This window comes from Columba livia, chromosome 2 (assembly GCF_036013475.1).
Source record: "Columba livia isolate bColLiv1 breed racing homer chromosome 2, bColLiv1.pat.W.v2, whole genome shotgun sequence".
Taxonomy (NCBI): Eukaryota; Metazoa; Chordata; class Aves; order Columbiformes; family Columbidae; genus Columba; species Columba livia.
Window position 1 is genome coordinate 113,558,908 of NC_088603.1, and position 26,531 is coordinate 113,585,438.

Consider the following 26,531-nt stretch of genomic DNA (forward strand, 5'->3'; position numbering starts at 1 on the left):
AACAAGATTTAAAATAAAGCTAATGCAAAAATTTGTACTTTTTACTTTGGTTTTGTGTTTTTGTTTTTTTATTGTTGTAAGTGGATACTGCATGTGATTTCCCACGAAGGCCTGGCAAATCTGTCTCAGTCCTGGCCCTGAAATACACTTGCCATTGCAGTTTTGGGCCTGTCTTGAGCGAAGAATAATCATTGTCTGTTGTATACTTACGAGAAGTGAACAAATACTAGCAGGAAATCCCCAAAACCATTTTTTCCTGCATTCTTGGAAAATACTTCTCTCCATCAAGTCCTTCAGAACTAAATATACCAAGGAAGGAATAGTTAAACACAGCAGTGAATGAATAAGGATGCTTTCAAGGAGCACTGTTGTTTATTTTGGCTCCATTTCTACAAATATTTGAGTGTATACTTAACTTCTAAGTACTTAAGTAGTCCAGTTGACCTCAGTGGGAAAACTTGCATGTTTAAAGGATACACCTACATAAATATTTGTAGAACTGAGAATTCAATATGCTCTTGGTTCTTTTAGGCTTCTCTTCCCTAGCAAACTCTTTCCATTGACATTGTTCAGGAGAGTAAAATCAGTTAATGTACATTTTCCCATTTGTGAGTTAAATCTATACCTCTTGTTTTCACTTACTTCCTGATATTTACATAGAATCCAAAGAGTAACAGGGGTTACTATTGCATTATTAAACGTACTGCAGTTTAATATATTGACTTTTGTGAGCTCTTCCTTTTACAATGCTTAAAAATTTCTCCTGGCCCCAAGAGTAATTACATAATTCTGGTTTTAGTGCAACGTGCATTCCCTCAGTGTACGAAACTCCCCCAGCAGCTTTGGTTTTGGATCCATTCAATGATGGGAAAATTCCTGAAGTACAGAGAAATATACTGTACGATCCACCAAGTGTCACTTCATCTCCTGACTCAGTTAATGGAGTCACCTTGACACCATTACAGGTATCTTGTATTTTGAAAATATTGTTTCCTAAGTTATAAAGCATGTTCTTAGTGAAGTTCAATAGAAGAATTACTTCAAGAGTATTGAAACTGAATGATGTGGTACAATCAAAATGTTGCAGACTGAGTAAGCCACCAAGAAAATATACAAAAAGAGAAACAAAATTGCCAGCTTGTTTCTGAACTCCAGAGTAGTCTCACGGACTACAAAAGAGCATTAGATGTGCTTGGCATGCACACAGATAGGAGCATGCAGTGGTAATGACATATTCTACATATTTTGCCATATTTTACAATAATACTAGAACAGGCTGCCCAGAGAGGCGGTAGATGCCCCATCTCTGGAGACATTCCAGGCCAGGCTGGACGGGGTTCTGAGCAACCTGATCTAGTTGAAGATGTCCCTGCTCATTGCAGGGGTTGGACTAGGTGCCCTTTGAAGGTCCCTTCCAACCCAAACTATTCTATGATTCGATGATTCTTTGGAGATATTGCTAGCTTCATTGCAGGTAGGTGAAACATATATGTTATCATCAGAGCTGCTCTTGTTTCTGCAGAACCAGATTACCTTGTGTGGCAGAGTGCCCCGCTTAGGCAGATACGTATTTGTGGTACATTTTTATCAGCCAACACACCCAGTATTCCCCGTGCAAGTGCATGTGAGTGGGGGACGTCTGTGGTCAGGTAAGCATTTGAATTTGATCTAACTCATTTCCTTTCTCAGCATTTTTGTACATGGAACATTTTTTGGCACCACGTTTTTTCTTCTAGGTTCCTTCAATGCTTCATTCTGCCCGCACACCTCTGGCTGTCGGGATCAGGTGATTGCAGAAAACCGAATTGAGCTTGACATTTCTGAACCTGAGGTCTCTGTTACAGTGATGATACCAGATGGACGAACGCTGGTTCTGGTATGTTTAGTACATAAATGTACTTGGGAATATTATTCTCAGTTTCACCATTCATTTAGAGGTAGATGCAAAGATGAAAACCAAAAAGAAAGAATTTGGTTTTTAATGTTGTGTTCCAAATTTTTAGAATTTTATGCACTGCTTCTGTTTTATTTTAAATTTTTAAGATATCATACACCATTTTTATTGTACATTGCTTGTAGCATCACAGCTCTGGGGGCAAGATTAGTATATTTTCCTTTTTTTTTTTTTTTTTTTTCATTTAAAATGTCATGGGTTTTGAGAAAATCCAAAATGCATAAATAAGCAACTTTTAAATATATAAATGCCTTAGCCTGTGTCTTTTGCTTTTCTCTGAAATGTACAATTTAGCTTTTTTGTTGTTTTAAGGAAAATGTCTTAGTTGTTCCAGCAGACACCTACAGTTACAAAATTCTTGACAAAAAGACAGTGGACAAGTCATTTGATTTTATCAACCAATGTGGAGGAAACAGTTTTTATATTGAGTAAGCATCGCTTTCTAAAAAACAGCATTTGACAGCAAGCTGGGAAATAATATTATTTTCACTCTGTATTTAAGACATATATATAAAATCCGCATCATTGTGCTACATTAAAATCCTTTTCATGGCTTACGCTGGCCCATTAAATTTCCATGAGTCATTTTTCCATGACTTTCTATTGTAAATGAAATGTAAAGGTAGAGCTTTATTGCTCACAGTACAAAAGAAGAAAATCTATGTCATCTTTCTGCCTTTGGTATTTCCATCTTTGGTATGTAGTATTTTGCTTGGCATGCCTGAACTGATATGACTAATACATGCACTTTCTTTGAAAAAAAAAATCTCCTACCTGCATGTTCAAAGCCATTCACCACTAATTTAGTTAAAGTATATCCTTGCATGTATAGTGATGCTATCCTTATGTCAAAGAACAAATCCAGGGCCCTAATTTACTGAACCACTGCAAAGCACGCTCAGAACAATTCCCAAGTGCCAGTACTTATATGGTTTGTATTTCAATTTAAATAGCCCAGAAGGATCATCTGCCTTCTGTAAGGACTCTGCGAGGTCACTGGTGGCTTTCTACAACAACGGAGCTCTGCCATGTAATTGCCACAGTGTGGGTGCTACGAGCCCTACCTGCAGCCCCCTGGGAGGACAGTGTATTTGCAGGCCTAATGTCATCGGTCGTCAGTGCAGCCGATGCCAAACTGGCTACTATGGATTCCCATTCTGCAAGTGTAAGTACATACTCAGACTCATTCAGCGCCTGACCCAACCTTTTATTTAATTCTGCAATTTCACTGCATAGGTACTGCAGCCTCACTTTTCTCCATAGGGACTGATCATATGAGAGGCTAGTTGAGCCACCTTATATGTCACGTAGCATAGCTTTCAGTTTAATGCAGAAGTAACCCCACTCCCTTTAAGCACATCTAGTTCATGATGAACTGCACCTTCACATATGTTGTCCAATCAGGTGTAGCAGGTACAGTTTTACTGGTTACTTACAGTTTTACTGGTTAAAATTCATATTGCCACTCTTTCAGTCAAATGGATTTTTCTGCACTGACCGCTAAATCCTCTCTAAGTTATTACTGTTGTATCCGAGTTTATACCTTCAAGATTTTCTGTAGATAATCAGAGACGTAGCATCCTTAATTCCTCTTTTTCTGATGTTATTCTAAAAAACATCACCAGATTTATAGATTACACCAAGAGTCTTCAGCAGCTTTCCTAGATATTATACTCTAGGTTTATTACTGTTAATTTGTAAAAGTTGTGCTCTTCACACCAAAAGTATTTGTCGTTGAATCCTTGGCAGTTTTGGGAAATGATAATAATGCTTGTGGTGAAGTTAAGCAACCAATCTGTGGAAAAGAGCTGGGGTCTAAAGCTACTCTTTGAAACCACCATTAGAGTCACATGTTGGTTTCTGTGACCCTGAGCTTAAAACTAGTGAGAGAAAAGAATCATGTGCTTTATACATAAAGGTTGTATGTGTTTGCTTCAAATGCAAGTCCAGAGGAGGCCGCAAAAATGATCTGGGGGCTGGAACACCTCTGCTCTGGGAAAAGGCTGTGAGAGTTGGGGTTGTTCAGCCTGGAGAAGAGAAGGCTCCGGGAAGACCTTATTGCGGCCTTTCATTACTAAAAGGAGCCTATAAGAAAGATGGGGACAGACTTTTCAGTGAGACCTGCTATGACAGGACAAAGGTGATGTTTTTAAAGTAAGGGAGGGGAGATTCAGGCCAGGCATGAGGAAAAAATTCTTTACAATGAGGGTGGTAAAATCCTGGCCCAGGTTGCCCAGAGAGGTGGTAGATGCCCCATCCCTGGAGACATTCAAGGCCAGGCTGGACAGGGGCTCTTAACAACCTGATCTAGTTGAAGATGTCTCTGCTCATTGCAGGGGGTTGGACTAGATGAGCTTTAAAGGTCCCTTCCAACACAAACTATTTTACGATTCTATGTTTCTGTGATTGTTGGTTGAGATGTGATTGATTGTACAACTTTTTCTTTGACCTAGTATGCAACTGTGGGCAGCGTCTTTGTGACGACGTGACTGGTAAATGCATTTGCCCTCCACAAACTGTGAAACCAAAATGTGAAGTGTGTGAGAAACATTACTTCGGCTATCACCCTCTTGCTGGCTGCGAGAGCTGCAACTGTTCAAAAAGAGGAGTCGTTAATGTGGCAAGCCGAGAATGTGAAAAAAACAATGGGCAGTGCAAGTAAGTTTGGGTTATGTGCATTATAAACAATGTATGAGTGTTTTGCTTCACCGTTCTTTTCAGTTATTTGGAGGGGATGAGGGAAACTCCAATAATGATGAATAGGGATTTAAGCAGTGCTTGGTGATAGTGAGAGCTCAGCTGTTTCAGGGATACCTGCAATGTTTAGTGAAAACTTGGTTTGTGCAGGTAAACAATAGTGGGATTTGAGATTCCTGGGCCTGCATTCTGTTCGCCAGTGACGTGCCATGTCAGTTCTGGTAAGTCACCAAATCTGTGTCCAGCAGCAGACCTCACATCAGAGCTGCTGACTTCAGGACATGTGCGTCATTTGTAATGGTGTACCTTATCTCCCCAATTCTTAAAACTTCGCATTTGACCTTCCACACTCTGCCTAGTTTTAAGTCCAATGATGTTTTTAAGTACCATAATGCCTGAATGTTTTCAATGAATTTTGAAATATTTTAATGATGGGTGCTGTGTGTATGGAAAATATGGTTCTGTTGGAGCTGCAGGTGGTAACTCCCCTTATAATTATGCCTCCTATATGATATATCCTTATTCTTCTGTAGGTTAGCATGCTGAAATGAATTTTTTTTTTGTTTAGTTTTAGTCTCGTATTTACATCCTCTAAAATAAGTATAGCATACAGCTACAATATGGAATGTTCCCATATTCAGATGCTGTCATTATTAGTATAGTTGAACATTTCTATTATTTCCTTGGGAAAAATCAAGTCCTTAAATAGCAAGCACAAATACTTGTACTTGCCAATAGGTTGTGTAAGGCCTTGGTTAGTTTAGTTTGATTGATTTGGCTATGTTTTTGTAGGGTTCTAACAAAGAGAAATATCATCCTTCCTGCTCTGCCATCAATCCTGTAAATCCTGTAATATGATAGAGGACACTAATTTTCATAGAATGCTCTTATCATTTCCTGAATTTAAATTTTTTCCTAAGTCTGTCCTTTTGGTACAAAATCAATAATTTTCTTACCCCTAGGGCAAAACAGGAATCTCTCTTCCTATTTAGAAAGTGTAGCATATTCTGTATCTCCTAATGCACTCTCAGTCTGATTAGTCTCTGCTTTCATCTTTCCTGTACTGTTCAAAATAAAAGTGAAAAGAATACTATGCAGAAATTTACTTCAGTCAAATAAAATTTAATACTTCAAAGAAAGGCCTTAGCACATTTCAACTCGAGTAAAATTGAGGATATTTTTTTACAGAAATAGTCACATTTTACCATTTCAGTGAAAAGCTGTATTGCCTGATTATAATGGTGATATTTTTCATGTGCAGCCTAATTAGAAATACCAAAGAAATGACAGTTTATGGCAAAAAGATCTGAAGCAAAATTTGACATTTACCTTTTGGGCTGATTGCTGAAGTGTATAGCTAACTACTACATTCTGATTAATACTTTTCCATCTGTGAACTTCTACTTTCCATCATGTTAAATTCTAACATGAAGTTAAAAGTCCCCATCCAGCTCCACTTATCTGTATGTGGTGGTAATGCATTCAGAGAGAATCTGAAAAGCTTTGCCTGTTGTTTGGTGAATTGAGTAATTGCTTTCATATAATGCCATGAGGTGCAGTCTACCTTGTCCGCATACTTTGTTTCTTTCAATTAAATTCGTAGTTTTAGTGCACATCTAAATTTGGTGCTGAGAGCCAAAGGACATTCCACTGACTTGCTGGACTTTTTAAAACTATCTCACCACAACTGCAATGTAAAGACGTGGATGGTGGTGGTGGCAGACATTATTTTTCAATGGATTCTTACTCTCTTGAAACCTCCTTTGGGCTGGTACAGACAGTTTGCCAGCACAGACAGGAAGAAGAGGGATCATCAGACCTACATTTTCACTAGTTTTACCAGACTGTGCAAGTTTGTTGTAAAGGTAGGATGAAGTAGCTGCTGCTACTGAACAACATTGTCTCTTACCTCAAGCCTTGTTCATAGTTTGGTGTTGTTTTTTGGTATCTTCTGTACTCCCTCTAAGTAAACCTGAGACATCCAGCCTCCACTGCGAGCAAAGTGGATTTTTATCCTTTGTGAACAGTTATAAACTAACCAAAGCCTTGTGGTAGGTTGAAGTCCCCATAATTATTCATATGCCAGGGATTCTCCACCTCTATGTTAGCAGGTGAACTCCTCGAGAAATGCCCAGTCACATCCTCCAGCTATAAATCATCTTCCAGCTCCGCTTCCCTGTGTACAACACCCATATTTCACACCTTGGTGTACAGAGAGAGTAGTTCTGCCCTGCAAGCGCTGAATAGCTGTAGAAGTCTAATTCCATTGTGAGCATTTATAACCTCTGAAATCAAATCCATTCCTAATCAGTTCCACAACCATATAAAAAGTCTCACCATTGGAATTGGAGAACAATACTAACCTGCTGCTAAAAAAGTGATGAAGTTGTGTCATAGCCATGCAAGCACTTCAAAGATCCACCTGCCTTTTGCTTTCATCTTCCCTTCCTTGCTGCATTCCTGCCTCCCCTCCTAACTCCCTCCTCTGTGTGTTTTTGTTGATAAAGATGCAAACCAGGAATAAAAGGACGGCGGTGTGATCAGTGCTCTCCTGGTACTTATGGTTTCCCAAACTGTGTGCCATGTAACTGCAACAGAGATGGAACAGAACCAGATGTTTGCAATCCCCAGACAGGAATTTGTCTCTGCAAGGTCAGATAAATCAAATTACTTCTGCATTCACAAGCATCGTTTACACATCAGTGACTATTTTGTATGTAATGGGGTAAATAAAGTGAGTTTATAATGTAGTTTTCAGTAAGAATTAAATACAAAATCATCACACCTTGCAGTATGTGCACAGATTATCATGGTATCAGTTAAATACCATTTTTAATGAGTTCAATATCTGACAATTTTACAGGCACACTTAGGCTTTGCAGGGTGTTGCAGTGCTGCAGAGTGGATGTCCATTGATTCACTGAAGCAGTCTGTACCCTGCACACATCCACTTTATGCATCTGTATCTTGACTCTTGGATGTTAACCAGGTCCCATGCTTTTTTTAGCCATATTATGTCAGTTGACATTTCACCACACCATTATATCCAGGAAATCTGTTTTTGTTCTGTTCTGCATAATTAAATGTGATAAATGTGAACTTTCACAAGTGACCTTTTATATTGTAGGGTTGGAAAAGCCAGCAGGAGGGTTTTCGCAGGGAAGTTACCAGCTGTCTCTGACTAATATTTATTACTCAGTGATTCACTTTATAAACTGGATAGACAGCTCATAACTAAGTCTCCAAGAAGCCAGTTTCATTTGCACGTGGAATATAGTGTATCCAGACAATCACACATTTTAATTCATGTTTCCATACCTTTAAATAATTATTCTTTCAGAAGATTTGTTTTATGTGCAGGAAGTTTTGGGGGCCTCACCAAAACCAAAAGGCAAACTCTGAGATTTCTTTCAATTATGCTTTAACAGGAGAACGTTGAAGGTGCCGAATGTGATATTTGCCGACCAGGATCCTTTTATCTGGACCCTTCTAATCCCAAGGGATGCACTTCTTGCTTTTGTTTTGGGGCAACCAGCGACTGTCGCAGCACAAATCTTCGTAGAACCAAGGTGTATTCAATAGGTTTTTTTCTTTGCTCTCATGAACCTGCATTTATTCCGTTAAGGACATGTCATATTTCTTCCAAAATTGAAAATATATTTTACAAGTTTCTGGGGAGGAAGAATATTCTGCAAGCAATAGCGCAGATGTAGTGCAGCCTTGTTAAAATGCAGTTGTAGTGGGAAAGCGCCTTTCAGCAGAAATGGCCCTTTTCGTGTGTTTGTTTACAAATAACTAGCTGGACTGAAGTGGAGCTGGCCATCTATTGCTGTGTCTTCAGACACTTGTTCGTCATTAAAGTCAATGGTGTCCTTCAACATGCTTTGATAAGCACATGTCATTTTACATGTCTATATCACAGATCATTTTGAAACCTAAGAGATGTGTGACAGATTCTACAGAGATTGTAAAAATTGTATCTCTTCCCTCCCTACTAAAAAGACACATCAAAAAAGGAAGACAGATTTTTAGTAGCGTAAATGAATGGTAAGATGGCTGAAGACTGGGAAAAAAAAAAAAAAAAAGCAACAACTGCCTGAAAAAATACAAGAGAAAGAAAAGAGAGAAGCAGAGCCCTGGAATAATGGATGAGAAGTTTAGTTTAGGCTTGGATGTAGACTAGATGCAATCCAGATTGTGCCACTTCACTGTTTACCAAGCAAAGGATGAAAAACTGGCCCTTTTGAAGTCAGTAGCAAACTTCCATTTGCTTTATGAAAATTTCCTCTAGTGATTAATTGTCCTCACAAAGACTGTTTTTGGAAACATTTCTATCTTTTTGTTTTATTGCTCTGGCCAGCCAAGGTCAACCCACCACAGAACTGTTCTGGAACATACACATTATGCTTTCTTACTCCCAGCATAATGATAAATAACAGGATGTATGGTCTTTCATGAAACAACACCCATGAACACAAAATGTGCATTAAAGAGCCAGAATGTTAGGCTACATTGCCTGCCTCTCCAAAATAACTTGCCACGTCCCCTCCCTTGCAGTTAACCTACCACAACAGGTCCTCACTCTGACTTTCAGGTTATGTCCTCGGTTTGATTTTGGAATGGACTTAGAAAAACACCTTCAGATTATATCCTTGGGTTTGTGTACACAATTGTTACTCATCTTCGGAAGGATTATGACTTCATGTGACTGAAGATGGAGTTGAGGTTGCAGGTGACAAGCCAAATGCCTGCATCCCAAGTAACTTTGGCACATCCATCCCACTTACACTCTCTTTTGAGGTCCTTGTAATATCCACTGTGCAGAGACTTGAGGCTGGCTCTGAAGTCATTGAATTTCATGCTAAGGGAATTGTAGAGGCTAAATAATTTTTCTTCATTACTTGATGCTGATAAAGTTTAATAAAGGGTGAGACAAGCTTTTAATTCCTTTATGTATTTTCATCAGTTTGTGGACATGAGGAACTGGCGCTTGGAGGCAGTGGATGAAAATATTGACATTCCAGTCACTTTCAATCCGGTCAGTAATAGTGTAGTGGCTGATGTTCAAGAATTGCCTGCTTCAGTGCACAGTTTGTACTGGAAGGCACCACCATCTTACCTGGGAGAGAAGGTAAAAGACACCCAAGTCATCTGTTTTAATAACATGTATTAATTTTTTTGCCAGCATATTTGATAAAGAGTCTTGTTGGTTTTCTTAGATACTTTTCTCCTTTTCTCCTTCTTCCCTCATGACATTCTTCTCTCTCTTACTTGTCATGCTAGGAATCACAACATTTGACTTCTGAATACAGTATTAAAATTATAAACCAATAATACAGAATTAATCATCTTAGTGGGTGCCATGGTCAGGAGCTATGGTTCAGGGAGCTGATACCTTCAGCCACTTTTCTGAAACCCAGAACACATAGATCTTGCCAATATGCCCAAATATCCCTAAGACTCCCTAGAGTGCCTCTTCGGCACATTTCCAAAAGAATAAAAGGTGATTACATGCTCAGTGGCATGCAAAAAAAACCCAAACTTTTGTTTTCAATATGTTGCTTGGGAAGAGCAACACCTGGTTTTCTAACCTTTGTATTCTTTGAAGTGCTTGCTGCTCTTTCTACTCATGCATGAGAGCAGTCCCTTGCCGACCACTAACATCTATCAGTGCTTCAGCCTGAGGATCACAGGGACCAGGGGGACTTTGCTAGTGGTGGCTTTCAGGCCCAGAGCCCCAGGTCTTCTGCGTGTGTTGATAGCTGCTGACCAGTTGTAGGACACACAGGCTTTTCAGATGCAATCCTACCGTAACACAAGTGAAAAAAAAAAATTAATAGACACTAGGGCATTAAAAATGGCACAATTTTTGAAGTTCTTCGTAGTCTCCATTTTAAGGACTAGAGCAGTATTTTTTGCCCTGTTCTCCTATGCTCAGAGGTAAATTTCAGTTAAACAGCACGTTTAGTGAGGGTGCTTTTTGTCAGTGTTATAGAGGTTCTACTTTCAATGTCTGCAACTCATTTTTCAAATAAATTTCTTGATAAAGCACACTTTATTTGCTACAATGTTAAGCCAAAAAGGACTTTTGTTGTTCCCACAACATATGAGGCAGGCGATTACCCTTTTTAAGCACAGCTATTAAGAACAGTGCTGAGAGTTCTGTGTTGAATGTCACAGTATCTAACTAGGCATGCCATGACTTGCTTTTATTTACCATGACAACACAGTAAATAAAATAGTTCTATTTTTGGCCCCGCTTGTACCGTACACTGTGTGTAAGTGTATATTTTGACGCTGGCTGTACTGTAGTAGTGAAAGTACCCCCCAAAATACTACCTTGATTCTAGCTTTACAAGCTCATAAATTTACCAGTCTTTGACATTAATGCATTCTGAAAATGTCAGCTTTTGGTCTACTTTCAGTGATATCTGGTTTTGGAAAATGCGAACAAGATCACCCCAGACATTTTCAGTATGATGAGGAATATAAATACTGTTTTATCTTAAACCTTTTAACTAGGTTTAGCAGAGTATATTTCCTGTCCTCTCTCTATTTTTTCTTTGCAAAGTTAAAAGGGAATAAAATATAAAACCTACAGCAGTGCAGAAACTAACAGTCATTGAGAAATTCAGATCACATTATCCTCATTTTCTGCTCTTGTGTATTTTAACATTCTATTTAATAGACCACTCTTAAGGTTAGAAAATAAACACTGTGCGTATAGAATACAGAGGGTAGTTTACAACATCAATATTTTTCCATTATAAAAAAATAATTAAGCAAGCAGTAACATAACAGCCGGTCATATGGTGCAGTCCTAAAATGTGTGTTAAACAGGAAATTAGCTCTAACTTGAATTCTCTTATATTTTTGAAAAAACATATTTATATGAGGTTGTTTTGTTTATGTTGGCAAAATATGGCCAATGTTCCAAATAATGCTTTTGAAAACACAGTTGGCTAAAGATAATATCATTAATTATGGTCCTGTGATCCAAGGAACAAATTTAGTACCAAGATGTCTGTGTTATGTTTGTAATCCATCAAAGTATATGGGAAGGGGTAGAGTGAAGGCTGGTGCTTACCTGCAGAGCACCAAAACCTGACAAAGCTGTTCTTCCTCCCACATCAAAACCAAGCATAAGCCATAAGAGCAAAAGGCGCAAAACAAAATAGTATCTATTTGGCAAAACACCTGATTTCACTTAGTACCCACAAACTTTCCTCCTAGGCTCTTCTTGGAGCAAACGCTGTCTGGGCAGTGCCTGGAGCTTCTTTTCCTCTCAAAATGCTTTGAACTGAGTCACTCAGACACAAGCCCTGGAAGCTGTTGGTCAGATGATTCAGGCATACTCACCTAGGTCTTTGTTTTGGGCAGCAGCATATGTATTTGGTTGGGTTTGAGGCCACCTGTGGTGGAGCCAAAAGAAGTGTAGTTTCAGCTGAACCTACAGCAATGTTCTGTTTACAATAGTGCTGATATCAGTAGAAGTCCTGTCCTCCATGAGGTGGAGCAAAAACTTCCTGATTAGATTCATGCTTGTAGTAAGGTTGAAAAATGCTCGTCTGTAAAACCCAGCTTAGTCTGACTTTTGCTTTTTATCCATGGCTGTTCATGGGGTGCATTACCACTTTCACTGTCAGTCTGATATCAGCTCCTTGATGAGCCAAATCTGTTCTGTAGAGTCTGGGGAAGACCAATGTTCATGTGAACACGTGATTTCTCCATGACCACACATGGTGCAATCCCAGGTGTGAAAAAAAAAAAACCAATGCAGGTAACCTTCCAGAGGACAGGTACTGCTCAAAAAGTGATGCCAGATACACTAAGTAAACAAAATTTAAAGAATTTTCTTCCAAGGAACACATATTTTTATTTTTGGACTAAAGAACAAGGAGTAAATATATTATCTACAGTACTGGAAAATGGGGTAAACTTGAATACAAAGTTATATTAATATCAAGCAATAGCACAGTAAAATACCTCTGGTTTTGTGTATTTTGTTATAGCTTTCTTCATATGGTGGCTTCCTAAGTTACCAGGTGAAATCTTTTGGCTTACCTAGTGAGGGCATGGTTCTTCTGGATAAGAGACCTGATATACAACTAACAGTAAGTTTTGAAACTTTTTATTTTAAGCAATAACAATACCAGAATTTTTTTCTGTTAAATGACAACTGTGGCAGATTTTGCTCCTATAGTGTGCTTAACTTTTATTACTTGCTGCATTTCTATTAATGTGCTTTTACTACATTTTATTCAAAGCCATCAACACACCTATCTCTCTTGCCAAAGTAGCATGTTATTAAGCATAACTAACTTGAGAGCAAATGAAAAGATAAAACAGATTTTTTTTTTTTTCTGTAGAATGCACCTGTGGAAAAAAAATAATTAATGCCTTGTACAGTTGTCAACAAGTATGGCCTCGGCTCTGCAAAGTGTGTTGGATTCCATATGTAATTAATCTTGCTTTTTGTGAGAATTTTCTTCAGCATAAAATGAAGTATAATTAGAAGACTTCAAAAGGCTGAAGTAAAAATTTGTTTTAGGTTAACAGTTTTTTTAATTTAACCACTTTAATGCCAAAATTGAAATCTTTTACTGTTTGTTGAAATTCCTGAGGGAGTGACTTTGTTTCTTCAGACCATCAGAAATACTAACTCAATATTCTAGGATTCTCACTGGGAAACCTGTCCCATAAAGTACTACAGTAGTATCCAAAGTGCACCAGGATGTCAAGTCAGAGTCCCTGTTCCTCAGTCCCTTATTAGTCTTATTCCCCTCCTCTTGCCAGCCACAAATTTCCAAGGTAAGCTCTAAAGATGATATCAGGAAGCAGCTCCTTTTCTGAGACAGTGTGGCAGCAAAGGAGACTGAAAATACAGAAGTGTTTTTACTCAAAAGTAATAACTAGTTCCTCTGAAAACCGGTAAGCAGTAATTTAATTCTCTTGGTGTTTTATTGGAAAGCAAGGTTATTACTAGGCAAAAGCAGTGAAAACTCTGCTGACTCAAACACAGTGTTTGCTATACAACTTCACTGATGAAATGATATACAGTTTTCCTAGTATTACTTAAGTTTTCATCCCCCAAATAACAGCATTAATGTGCTTTACCAAATTTTATTGCATCTGAACACTTTACTGTAAAGAGCAGTGAAACATCAGTGTTATATCCTCATTCTCACACAGGGCCAGCAAATGAAAGTTGTTTACATGGATCCCAACAACCCACTGCCTGACCGTCAATATTATGGCCGTGTGCAGCTGGTTGAGGTAAGAAACAAAATTAGAATTACCTTCGCTTTTCTTCCCAGTGACACATAAATCATGCAGGTACTATGTGCAGAAATGCCAAATACGTGATAATGTTAATGAATATAAAATTTAATGCTGCAGATCTTAAATAAAAACTTTTCTCTCTTTAGTGCCACATTGAACCTGGGTTCTTGTTCATGGCACTTAATTTTAGCACCTTTAAGTCAGGCATCTTGTCCAATCTAGCCCGTAGCACTCCCTCCAGGGCCAGTGGAGTAATACTGGAATCAGTCATCAATGGAAGATGATTCATTGCAGCCCCAGACATGTACTTAATAGGGATGGAATGAACTGTTATCTGTTTTTCTTGGTGTCTAGGTACCTAGTCTTGAATGGGTGTCCAGCATTTAGGTAGCTGAAGTGAGCAGGGATCATTCCTACCTTAAATCTGTGCTCAGAAGTTCAAACCAGGTTATTTCCGTCTCATGTGTAGGCAAAAATTAAGATGTTTCTTCATGCCAGATTTCATTTTCAGTAATGCTGTGTCTATTAGTAGCAAGAAAGCATGTGAAGGCAGACCTCAAAGGTTAGGTTTGTAGGACTTCACTTACTCTTAAAAGTAAAAGCATTTTCCTCCACTGTTTTGTGGTTTGGTGGGTGATACCTCAAAGAAATTTGGATGACTGAAGAAGAACCTATATGCTTCTTCACTTTTTGATACCTCAAAGCTATACATAGCTTGCAAAGTATAGGTTACACCCCGTTTAATGGTAATTATTGCTGTGTTCACATTCATTATATTTATTTTCCTGACCTCTGTTTCACCCCACACCACTTGGCACTATAGGAGTCTGTTCCACACTTCTTTTTTCTCCCTTTTTCCTGTCATCCTGTCTTCTTTGCAGATCCTCTTAAAAAAGAAGCAGCTGGGTTGTGCTCATTTTGTGCCCTTAATGTGCAGGGAAACTTCAGGCATGCCAGCAGCAATAACCTTGTATCCAGAGAAGAACTGATGATAATCCTGTCTCGACTAGATGGTTTACACATCAGAGGCCTTTACTTCACAGAGACTCAGCGATTAACCCTTGGTGAGGTTGGGCTGGAAGAAGCCACCAGCATGGGAAGCGGCAGTGTTGCCTACAGCGTAGAGAGATGTTCCTGCCCTCCGGAGTATGCTGGTGACTCATGTCAGGTAGGAAGCATTTGCCTCCATCCTGTACCATTATCTTCTGTCTTGCCTACAGCTGTTCACACTGGTTTAGTTAGAAGAACAGGCTGGTTATTAAAGTAATTAAACATGCTTCTTGTAAGCCACTTTCAATGGCTCGAATACTTTCACTGTCTAAGAAGCACTGTAGGGTTATTCAACTCGTGATTGCTTTTGTGGAGCTGTGAATGTCATTTTCTATGTGTACGGCACTATAACGAGGGATTCTCCTGTGATGCCCTGTGACAGGCTGAATAATCTTGGTTGGTACTTCCTTTAATGCAGACAAGGTCAGAATTGACTTGATCACAGTCTGTGAGACTCTACACAGTGAAGATTCCTGGTGTTCCTTATTTTAGCAGGGTCTAAGGGAAGTAACCTGGACATAGATAATTCTGGATACTTTCTTATTTTGTAGGAAAATGTTTGAAAGCTGAAGTTAACACATTTGCAAAAAAAATATTTGGAGATATTTTTATGAAAGATAATGTGAACATTATAAAGCAACACTATTACCTGAAGAATGGCGAAATCCTAGCTACAGTTGTATATCTCGTCCCTGATGCTGGTCCTATAGCTGTAATTCTTTTGGTTGTCACTTTGCTTAGTTTAGAGCTTGACTGTTCCCACGTGTAAGCACTCAAGGCAGCAGAATAAAATACAGGAGAGATAAGCAGTGTACAAAGTGCACAAAATATGAGGAATTATTCTCTCAGAAAGTGGTTGAGGGTTACCATAAAGCAGCAATTGCTGTAGTAACCTTGCAAACATTTTTGAAATGAGAATGAAAGAATAATTTCTAGACTGGAGCAGCTGCAGAGAGACTGACCAAAACAACTTTTATGGCTGGCTTATGCCTCATGTGTGTATGCGCTGCACAGGGCAGCTCTTCATCCTCTGTCAGATCCCATTTTGGAAGTATTTCTAGAAATGTGGGGTTTTTTTGTACATTTGATGTTCTGTGCCACAAACAAATTGATGAACATTGACTGAAATTCCTCCTGCCATTCCATTGCTTTCAACAGACTGCCTCAATAAACTAAATTGTTGGGGTTTTTTTTTTTATAACCTGGTAGAAATACATAACAAAAGGAAGTGATCAAGACACTCACCTGGGTAGTTCATAAGCCCCGTATGTTTATGCAGCATTACTCAGGCAGTGATTTACTGCTCTAATCACCAAGCTCTGTCTGGCTGCCTTAGGTGGGGTGGAGGTGATGCCTGCCACACCCTGACTTAGGTATATATTGAGCTACAGGAACTGCGGGGTTACTTGTTAACCTCAGGAACGGTAATGTGTACTGTACAACTTGACTCATGGATAAAGTTTAAAGGTGGGGCCCATCGCAGCGCAGCGCCTCATTAATCTGAGTCAGAAGCTGGAGAAGAAGGGTGAGTATAAGAGAACGAGCGCCAACAGGAGAGCAGCGTATGTTTGCAGCGGAGCTAAAGGAAAGCGATGGCCCAAGCGTGGAGGCCAAGGAATGTAGGATGGCTGGCTGTCACGTTAGTAGCCCTGGGGCGTTGTTTAGCACAAGACATGCAACAGAGGCTATGGTATCCTCACCTGCAGGAGGGGAGTCAGCAGCAACAAGTTCAAAGGGATTTTTACCTGAGACAGGTAATTTGTTCATTTTCCCTTCCTCTTGTATGTCCTTTTTTTCTTTGTTTTTAAATGAAGTAATTTGATAACAACTTATACACTACTTAATATAAAAGTAATAAGCAGGCTAATCTTATATCTCAAAGTAATTTGCTAACAAAAGTGTGTGCTAGCAGTTGCTTTTAAATTGTTGTTTACTTGAAAACAGTCAGCCTGAACTCCAAAGCATTTTAAAGTGCCTAGAGCTTTATCTTCATCTGGGATAATTTGTCAGTATCATGAACGCTGCTTCAAAAACAAAGTGCCCACGTACTCCAAATGTGTTGTTTTAAAGACAGCATAAATAGAAAAACAAAAAGCTGCACAGATTTTTTCCAAATGCATTTGGGTGTATTTTTAAAATAAGTGACTCATTTTGCTCTCCAAAAGAGACTTTCAGTAAATAAAATGTGCATGCATTAGAGCCTATATTTTACTTAGTCATGCTGTTTAATGTATTTCAGGCCCTGTTTCCTTCAGAAGCTGTGAATATTGGCTCCCTGTTGTTCAGGGAACTTATTCACCATTTAAAAAATGTATCTAAAGGGTTCCAAGTGCCTAATTGAAATTCAGTCCTTGCTCACACTGAATTCAGTATTAAAAACTCCTGATGATACTAGTTTTCTGCTTTTTATTTAGTTTATCCCACATGTAAAGAAGGCAAAGGTGCTGCTAGCAACTGTTGTTTAAACAGCAATAACTCAATATTCCTTTTGGGATCTGCTTTGGGAGAGGTGATTTTTTTATATATATTTTTTTTATAGTTACATGGTTGATAAATTCATTCATTAATCCTGTCCCTGCATAAATACTTACACCTCACATCGCTGGAACATGTTTTGAGACACCGTCCTGCAAACCTTTTGCTCTTCGTATTAGTCTCATTGGTCTTGGTGGTGCAATTTCTATGAGAAAAGATTTATGGCTTTAAAGCTCATCTGTCACTTGTTTTCTGAATGTCATTGGGGCCACCCCTAACAGTGAGGTAGAGGTGAGTTATAGGTGCAGTGCAGAAGTACGTTGCTGGAGGCAGGAACCTGGAAAGTGTTGGTTTTGTGGGGAGCACAGCCTTCTCCCCCCTTTCATACAGCTGCAGATCTTCCTTGCACCACAGCAGCTTAGTTACTAGTCAAAAGGAACTAGGAGTAGAAAGGACAGATTTATGTCCAGCCATTTTTGGTGTGGTTGGTGTGCCAGGAGGAGGGTGCTGAGCAGGGAAGGTGGGCATGAATTTTTTTAATTGGTCTGTACATGGAAAGTCTGCCTGCCCAGCAAGAATTGCTTGTACTTTCCCTACCCCTGCACTTTCCCCGCCTAAGCCAAAGAAGAATATGGTTTTAACATATTAGTTACTAACTTCCTGGTTTACGCTGACAACTTCATGTCTCTTACTTCATTCATAACATTCCTCTGGTTCAGCTCTCTATTTAAACCTGACTTTGATATGACAGGCTGTGCTCCTGCTCCTGTGCTCTCAAGAGCTGAACATTCTTCTCATGCTTCCCAGATCTCTTGGACAAGCTTGTACTTAGAATTAGACCGCTCTGTGTGTTTCGTAAGATCACCTACCTCTGTCTAACCATAGCTTTGTATAGCTCCAGGTAGAGTTGTTGTGGAAGTCATGATGAATTCATGTAAAAGAGATCTCATTAGAAGTATTTCCAAAGAACACAGTGTAATTAAATTAATATCAAGGTTTTACTTAACCACTAGCTAATATGTGAGATTTCCATGTGTTCTTCTTTGAGAACACTGTAGTGTGAATCTATATCCAAATCTTTTTCTGTGGTTTAAAAATCATATTCCACACCTTTGTACATAGCCACAGGAAATGTATTTTGCACAGAGGTTAGAGTCAAAGTGATGAAATCCCCACTACCACAAAGTGTAGAGCCCAGGGTTCAGATGAAACTTCTTCAGCTCCATTCATTGCTATTCACTGTGTTAAAATACTTATGATTTAAACGACAATACAGGCTTCAACAGTATGGGCTTAGAAGAGCTTGCAAGGAAATGTATACCTTCACTACTGCTTCAAAATGGCAAACAATTTCAAAATACCCTTCCCATAACCTGTAATACTTTATTTCCGCCAACACTCACTATTTTTCTTCTCTCTGCTTATTGTCTAGGAATGTGCCCTTGGATTTTATCGTGAGAATAAAGGATTATTCACTGGACGCTGTGTCCCCTGCAGCTGCAATGGAAATTCAAATAGGTGTCAAGATGGTACTGGAAAATGTATTGTAAGTAAATACTAACATTCAAGAAATATTTTTTTTTAAGTGAAAAAAACCCCCACATTTATCTTATTGCAGCATAGACTATACAGTGTTGTTAAACTCCTAGCAACTTAAACTGATCCTTACATGCCTCATTCTCTGTATCTTTTACTGTTAATAAACATAAGTTTAATACACTTACATGTAAATTTAATGTAACTGTGGATGATTAGAATAATTTGTGTCCTTGTTTTTGTCTTCTTCTTTCCCCTATAATTTTTGTTAGCTCATGGTACAAAAAAGGCATGAAAACAGTACATATGTGTTTGCAGTTATTTACAATTAATATGGGTCTTACCATGGCATATGCAGTACTTAGTTTTATACATATATACTAGGGTTTGCCAACACATAGCATAGCCTTTGCAGTATCTCTTCTTTAATCAGCATCAGTAAATCTCCACTAATCTTAATTTACAGCTAGATTAATTTAAAAATATTGGAGTAAATAAGATGAGATAAAGGGGATAGATGGTAGATTAATTAGGAAATTTCAGCTGTTACAGAAGGTACAGTGAGGCAGATTTGCTCCCTGGCATACCATATTAAACCCCAAGCCACCTCCCGGGAGTGGATCAGCCCTCATAGCAACGCAAGTGTGACATTTGGCCGACTGTGCTTCTCTGACTTATATCCATTAGGCTTCTTTGAACAGTTTGTTCTGAAAAGTTCCCACTTAAAAAAACTTTTCACTAATTTTTCACTTACTGTGTAAACAAGAACCGTGCCAACATCTTTCATGGTCTGTCTTCTCTGTTATTTCTTCCTTGTTCGTACTGCATCCGTTCTGCCTGCGGTGCATTCCTGTGCGTTATGTCATTCCCCTGACTTTGTCTCCACCAACCCTCTTGCTTTAATGGAAACTTATAAACCAATTCTGCACGTTCTGGGGGATGACTTACAGGCTGCTGCTTTGGACAGGCAGGGCAGGCCATGACAGGAAAGTGCTGCAGCAGAGCTATAAAGTTGAGGACGTTTTACTTCAGATTAAAATTATAAAGGGAAAAAAAAAAAACCAAAACCAAAAACAAACGCAATTTTTTCTTTTACCTCATGAAGTATGTGATTTAGGATTCTCTTTAGCCTCTCCTTCTCACTTTCAGATAGATTAACTTTCAGATAGATAGATCTAAATCAACACTTGGCCCTGAGACAAAATTTAGGGCAAGCGAAGTCATCCAGGATAATGCGGTGAAAAATGAAAGCCCAGAGGGCCTGTATTTCCATCATGAGCCAAGAAGAAAGTTTGTGTAGAGGAGCCATGGAACAAAGACCTGTATTGGTGCAGAAAGTACAAGGAGGTTTCCCAATGTGGAGCTGTTAAGTTTCATATCCAAGGTGCAAATCTTGCTCACGCGGCCTCCTTCTTCCCGCTCCTCACCTGGAACACTGGACCCCAGTACCTTCACATGTCAGTGTTTCTCCAGTGACAGCCTCCAGAGAAGGCTTTCTGAGGCTGAACCCAGGCTGACACTTTTCTCCGTGGCAGCCCAGGCAACACCTGTCCCACTGGGTGCTGGTGGAAGGAAAGGGGAGCAGTGCTGCATTGCTGAAAGTGGAGGAGGACAAGGTACAGGAGGAGATGAAGAAGATAGAAGAACTGCTTCTTCTCTGCAGAGGAAATCTGGCCCTCTGCCACAAGTTGGGCTTTGTGTCCTCATGGTCCCTGCCTTTCCTTCTGAAAGGCAGGTTCTCTCGGCAGCAACATGACACTAACACTTGCTCATCCCATGACAAGTTGTTTCATGTCGTGTAACCCTCGTGTACATAGGTATTTCTGTTGTGGCCCTGACATGCTCTGTTCTGGCTTCCTTGTGCCGTCCAGGTGCACATGGAGCCACCCGAGAGTTTTCCTTTCAAAGTTGTCAGTTCTTGGAGGTCTGGAGATGCTGTGACTCCAGGGGTGTCTCTGGCCCTGTGAAGCTTGAAGGAAGAAGACCCATGAGGGAGTTGCTGCTCTGGCTTCATTCCACCATGCCTTGGGAGCACAGGGTTATGTTCTTCAGTCCTTAGGCACCATGTAGCAAGAGGAAGAACATGCCACATTAAGAGTGGCTTATATTTGACATATCTTAAACTTTCTTTGGCAATATATGGAATTTCCACAATTTCTATAGAGAAGTGAGTAAAATAAAAGTCAGGAGATAAACTTTGGGTAAGGTTCCTCCAAGATGACACCAACGCAGTTGTTTTTAAAGACCTCTCTTTTAGTCTTTTTGTGGTTTAATGTATTTTTAAGGATTATAAAAAATTACATTAATTTTTCAGAAACCTTCTGAATTTTCCATGAAGATTTTTCAGGAATACATGCACCAGCTTTTGTAGAGGCTGCATTTTAAAATGGTTCTTTTTACACACATAGTGTCTTCATATTTCTTTAGCTTTCCCTAGCTAAATGGCCCACATATGAACTGGAGCTTTTCCTGTTCTTTCCCAGAACCTTTCACAAGTGAGCCACAAATTTAATTATTTAACCAAAACAAAACCAAATTAGGGGTTACTACCTGCAGCGGCTGAGGGAAGGGCTGTTGCTGTGGTTGAGGGAATCTGGGTGTGAAGAAATCTGGAGAATGGAGTGTGAGAGGAGATGGGTGAGACACAACTATCTCATTTGCAGGGAAAAATGCACCTCTGCTGTAAAATGTGGTAGTAGGGCCTTCAGCCATAGTCTTAAGCCACTAAAGTCCATGAAATGGGAGTGCAATCTGCTCAGTGATTGTTTACAGACAACTTCCCACTTTCTCTTTCCACCTTTCACTTTATTAGTATACCCTCAACTCTGTGGGACACTGGATCAGTATGTTGCACACTGAAGGAAACAGCTGTAGAACTTGGGAGTATGAATGTCTCTTGAGTGCTGGTCACATGGAGTTTTTATGGCTGATCAAAAATATATTTGAATGACTTTTATTTTAAATTAGTGTTGCTTTAGGTAATGCAAAAGCGACTTGTTCATCCTCTTCCTGTAATGCATAAATGTTTGTGACAATTGCACAGCACCAGGAATAGGACTGTTTCTAAAGTAAGATATAATTCCCAACAATTTTATCATCGAAAAAGTGCCTCAATTATATCAGATTCAATTGTTTTCCCAGCCTTTGCTTTTCATTATTTATTCCAGTTACCCCAGATAATTTAAATTACATACACACTGGAGAAAGTACATGCAATTCAATTCTGATCTGAAGCTACTAAGATAAAGACTTTTTTTTATTAATTTCAAGGGATTTTTTAAAGAATGTACTTGAGCTCAATTAATTGCGTGCTTCTAAATGACACCTGCCTTTAAATTTTGAATCTTAACACTAATTAGAAGTTCCATTTAAACATAGTAATTTTTAATTGAAATATCATGACAGAGAGTGCATTAATGGACTGGTGCTTAACAAACTATGTATCTAATTTGATTCCTTAGAATATATATTTAATGCTGCTTATTTATCTGTTACTTTTCTACAACAGTGAGCAAATTGTGCTTTCTACAATTTAGAGAATCATTGGAATCAACCTGTTCTGGTCATGAAGGCAGTTTGGCAAGAAATGCTTAGTTATGTGGAAGGAAAAGACATATCCTCTGAGTAGATTGGGTATAATTTTTTTAAAAAGCCATATTAAGTGGTAAAAAGCTGTTAACTGTCTTGCTTGTTTCCTTTTTAAGAACTGTCAGTATAATACTGCTGGGGACAAATGTGAGCGCTGTAAAGATGGTTATTTTGGAGATGCCACTCAAGGTTCCTGTCGAGTGTGTCCTTGCCCTTATACAAACAGGTACAGTAAAAGGTCATGAGTAGTTAAGAGTAAAGAGGACAGGAAGAAGAAAAACAAAACAAAACAACAAACCAACCCACAGCCCAGCTACTACCGCGGGATAATCTTTTTCCATATTTTCATATCACCCAACATGGTGGGGTATCAGATCCATTTGAGGCATGTTAGGCAACTTGGTGCTCTGCCTCATGGCATTACCTTTTTTATTAAGCTGAGTATTCCAATTCTCACTCAGTTCCTGAACCACAAAGACATGTTGCTCATCACCTGGGGGACCCCCAGGCAGCTGTAATGGGCTTATGTACAAAACCACCAGTTACTCCTTCATAGAGAGAAATATGGGATGAAAGTCTTTTCCCTTACTGGGCATAGCCAGAATCTCTCTTGTTTACTGAAATGCAAGATGTGAGTCAATTAAACAAGCCTTTTATGTGAATTCAGAAAATTTAGTAGGATGCAAAAATAATATAAAAACACTGAAGTTGTTAAGCACCTATCTAGATTTCTGAAAGAGTATGGTTGGTCTTCAGGTGGATGCTCTGTTTGAAGAGCTAGAAAAAAGTCCATTTCATTGGATCTAATAAGGTTTCCAGGCTTTTAAAATTGGGCAGTAAATTACATTTCAAATGCACTGTATGTTTAGCCACATTGTCATCACAGGTCAGTTCTGAAAGGCAAAACATGTTATATAAAACCATATATATATTTTTTAAATCCCTAACCTATAAATTACTAAAGGCACCACATAGCATTTGCCAGGTGCATTAGCAAACACTGAGTAGCCTTAAGTAAGAGATTTACACTATCAGACAATAGGCACGTTTTTCATTTATCAGAGAACTCTGATAGATCTGTTTTTGACAGCATTGGCCTCTTCTGCAGGTGTTTGCCTCAGGCTGACCAAACATATTTGCAGTCATCTTTTGCTTTAAGAGTGATGAAATACCTAGGGAAACCATAAACCTGTGCAGTTTCATAGCTGCACATTAGGGTGGTAAATACCATTCCTGACATAAGAAATGCATCCCACCTGGCATTATTGGAGTTGACAATTTTCCACCTAGTCAAATTATGTGTGATTCGTAGTGCAGACATCTGTCTTTGATACACAGACTTGTTTTATGCAAATGTTCATAGACTAAGAAATGGAAATAGCAAGCATTCTAAAAACTCTATTCTGCCTTGGTTAAAAACAAACCAAAAATCCCCACGATATTAGCTACATAAAAATATCCTCTAATGTTTCCACACATAAAAAAGAAAAAAAAAAAAAGCTATCTAAACAGGAAGAAAACAAGCTGTTGATTCTTGCCTAGTAAGATAAAATAGCTACCCAGACTTGTTTTATTTTACAGCATCACTGTTAAGGTTTATTTTAGGCATTCCTTGGGTAGTGAACTATTATTCTTAGTCCAGAGGGTCAGGAAATAACTATTTTTTAGTTTATGGGAAGAATTTATACAAAAAATATGAAGCTTCAAATAATTAGCTACAGCAATTTGGGTAGAGGCAATTAAATTAGCTGAGAAGTAATTTGGTGGTATAAAATCTTTTTAATTTTAAAATAATTTAACTTAATTTAGCCTCTAGAGTGTAAAACCTCTTTGCTTACAATAATGTTTTTGCTGCTTCTCAAAGATTTGCAACTGGCTGTGTGGCAAATGGTGAAGAAATTCAGTGTCTCTGCAAAGAAGGCTATACTGGAGTTCGTTGTGAACGGTAAGTGGCTTGTTTCCTCAAGACCAAGGTTTTTGAGAGACACCATAAAAGGAGGTTGTGTCTGTGTTGGGTAATATATGGACATACACATATGTGTACTATGCACATGCTTAAGGAGTATTTATTTATAGGAATAGCTGCTATAGTGGTGCTATAGTGTAATTTTAGATGAAAACTAAACACTCCCTGAAGAAATATAAACAAATCTCCACAGGCTATTTAGTGACTACACAGTTTAATCAAAAAAGAAAAGAATGAGCCTCTTTGCCTAAGTGCCTTGTGCCTTGCCTCATCCTGCACTCGTTCTGGTAATAATGACTCCACTTCCTTCATTCCTTTTTGAGTTAAAAACCTTTTCCCATTTCCTCCAATGTGCCTGATGGTACTTCAGTGTTCTTAGTTATCCAACAGCCGCCACATAACGTTTAACACAATGCCCTTCATCCCAAATCATTCTGGAGCATACAAACACAGCACTGAAGCCACCTAATTTGCTGGAACGTTACAGCAGTTTGGCAAAGCACAAGAGGAACAGCATGGCAGTTTTGGGCAAGCAGAAGAAGCAATTTCACTGAGTTTCAAATTCAGGGGAAATTCAATCATAATGGCGTGGTGTTACCTGGTTTGGAAACTTGAGGCCAATAAGTTGTGATGTCTCACCTGAAGACAGTAGCTCCAGCAGCACATTGTCCTGTGCTTCAAGACTGTTACCTTTGGCATCTAAGCTGCAGATCATAGCCAGATTTTCCCTTCCCAATCTACCTATGCCTCAGCTGCTCACCATGGCCCATGATGCTCACCATGACCATCACACATTACCTCCCCTACAGATCTTACGACAGAGTGACTTCTAGGAACATTAGCCAGCCAGCTGGGGCAATATATTTTGCCTATAAAACGTTTAGAGATCACTTCCACAGACTGCTTTGCTGGCAGATGGCAAGAGGAGGTGTCACCCAGCAGAAAGCTGACAGTGTCATTCAGTGCCATTGCTGTTTGACATGTCTCACATGTGCTTGCACTATGATCCTCCTTAATATGTGTTTTCTGGTGGGATGGTGTGGTTTGTTGGGTTAGGCCTTGTCAATTTCTCTATGTATATATGTATCTGTGTGCATTGTATTTTTTTAGATTAAGTGAATTATTCCTACATGAGCGTTGTGGGAGTTCTTTTATTTTTAGAAAAAAAAATCTGCAGTGCTTGGAAAGATATTTTTAGTATAGTGCAGAGGATACTGTAAATCAAAAAGAAACCCTTTTTGTCTAAGTCAAGACATGGAATCAAAAGTTCTTGAAAGTTTGTTCAGGAGAATAACTGGTGTTTTTTGTCAAGGGAAATTAGCATTAAATATTTAATAAAAGTTATTTATATCTCTTTATCTAGCTGTGCTCCAGGATATTTTGGAAATCCGCAAAAATATGGAGGCTACTGTCAGAAATGTAATTGTAATAATAATGGACAGCTGGCTAGCTGTGACCACCTGACTGGAGGTACGTGAGGGTCTAGAACACAGAAGGGAGGGTTATTTTCTCTCTAGGAAGCAGAGAAGGAAGGAATTTAGATAAGTTGAACTGAAGGAAAAATCTGGGCTTATAAGAAATGTAGATAATTTTTAACAAAAATGTAAGTTTTCTTAAAACATAACACCACAGTAAAACAAGGGCTGTTCTGAGTCATTGAATTCATCCTTGTATGCCATTTTATAATGTATTTCCTTTAATAAATACTAACAATTTTATTTTGTTTTTCTATTTCATGGGCATGTTTTCAGATGCGTTACGGTTCCTCTTCTGCCATGGTTAAGTCATATCTTGCCAGTCTGTGTTATAAACTTATGAAACTGAGCAGTCTCAGTGTGCCTTTTTAAAATGTATTTGGGACACCTTATCATAGAATCACAGAATCATTTTGTCTGGAAGAGACCCTCAGGATCATTGAGTCCAATCATAACCTAACTCTAGCACTAAACCATGTCTCTAAGAACCTCATCTAAATGCCTTTTA

At 38.8% G+C, this 26,531-nt stretch overlaps 1 protein-coding gene across 3 annotated transcripts in view; it reads left to right on the top strand.

Moving 5' to 3' along the window:
- The window catches only part of LAMA3 (laminin subunit alpha 3), a 116,198-nt gene that overhangs the window by 60,213 nt on the left and 29,454 nt on the right, over positions 1-26,531 (top strand). For all 3 annotated transcript variants that reach the window (XM_065053332.1, XM_065053333.1, XM_065053334.1), the window contains exons 30-45: positions 800-965; positions 1,523-1,649; positions 1,737-1,876; positions 2,267-2,382; positions 2,908-3,119; positions 4,408-4,612; positions 7,159-7,303; positions 8,080-8,220; positions 9,618-9,782; positions 12,664-12,765; positions 13,844-13,927; positions 14,871-15,101; positions 18,891-19,004; positions 22,699-22,808; positions 24,447-24,527; positions 25,912-26,018. In XM_065053332.1, the coding sequence (XP_064909404.1) occupies positions 800-965; positions 1,523-1,649; positions 1,737-1,876; positions 2,267-2,382; positions 2,908-3,119; positions 4,408-4,612; positions 7,159-7,303; positions 8,080-8,220; positions 9,618-9,782; positions 12,664-12,765; positions 13,844-13,927; positions 14,871-15,101; positions 18,891-19,004; positions 22,699-22,808; positions 24,447-24,527; positions 25,912-26,018 (2,246 nt within the window). The remainder of the gene's footprint in view (positions 1-799; positions 966-1,522; positions 1,650-1,736; positions 1,877-2,266; positions 2,383-2,907; positions 3,120-4,407; positions 4,613-7,158; positions 7,304-8,079; positions 8,221-9,617; positions 9,783-12,663; positions 12,766-13,843; positions 13,928-14,870; positions 15,102-18,890; positions 19,005-22,698; positions 22,809-24,446; positions 24,528-25,911; positions 26,019-26,531) is intronic.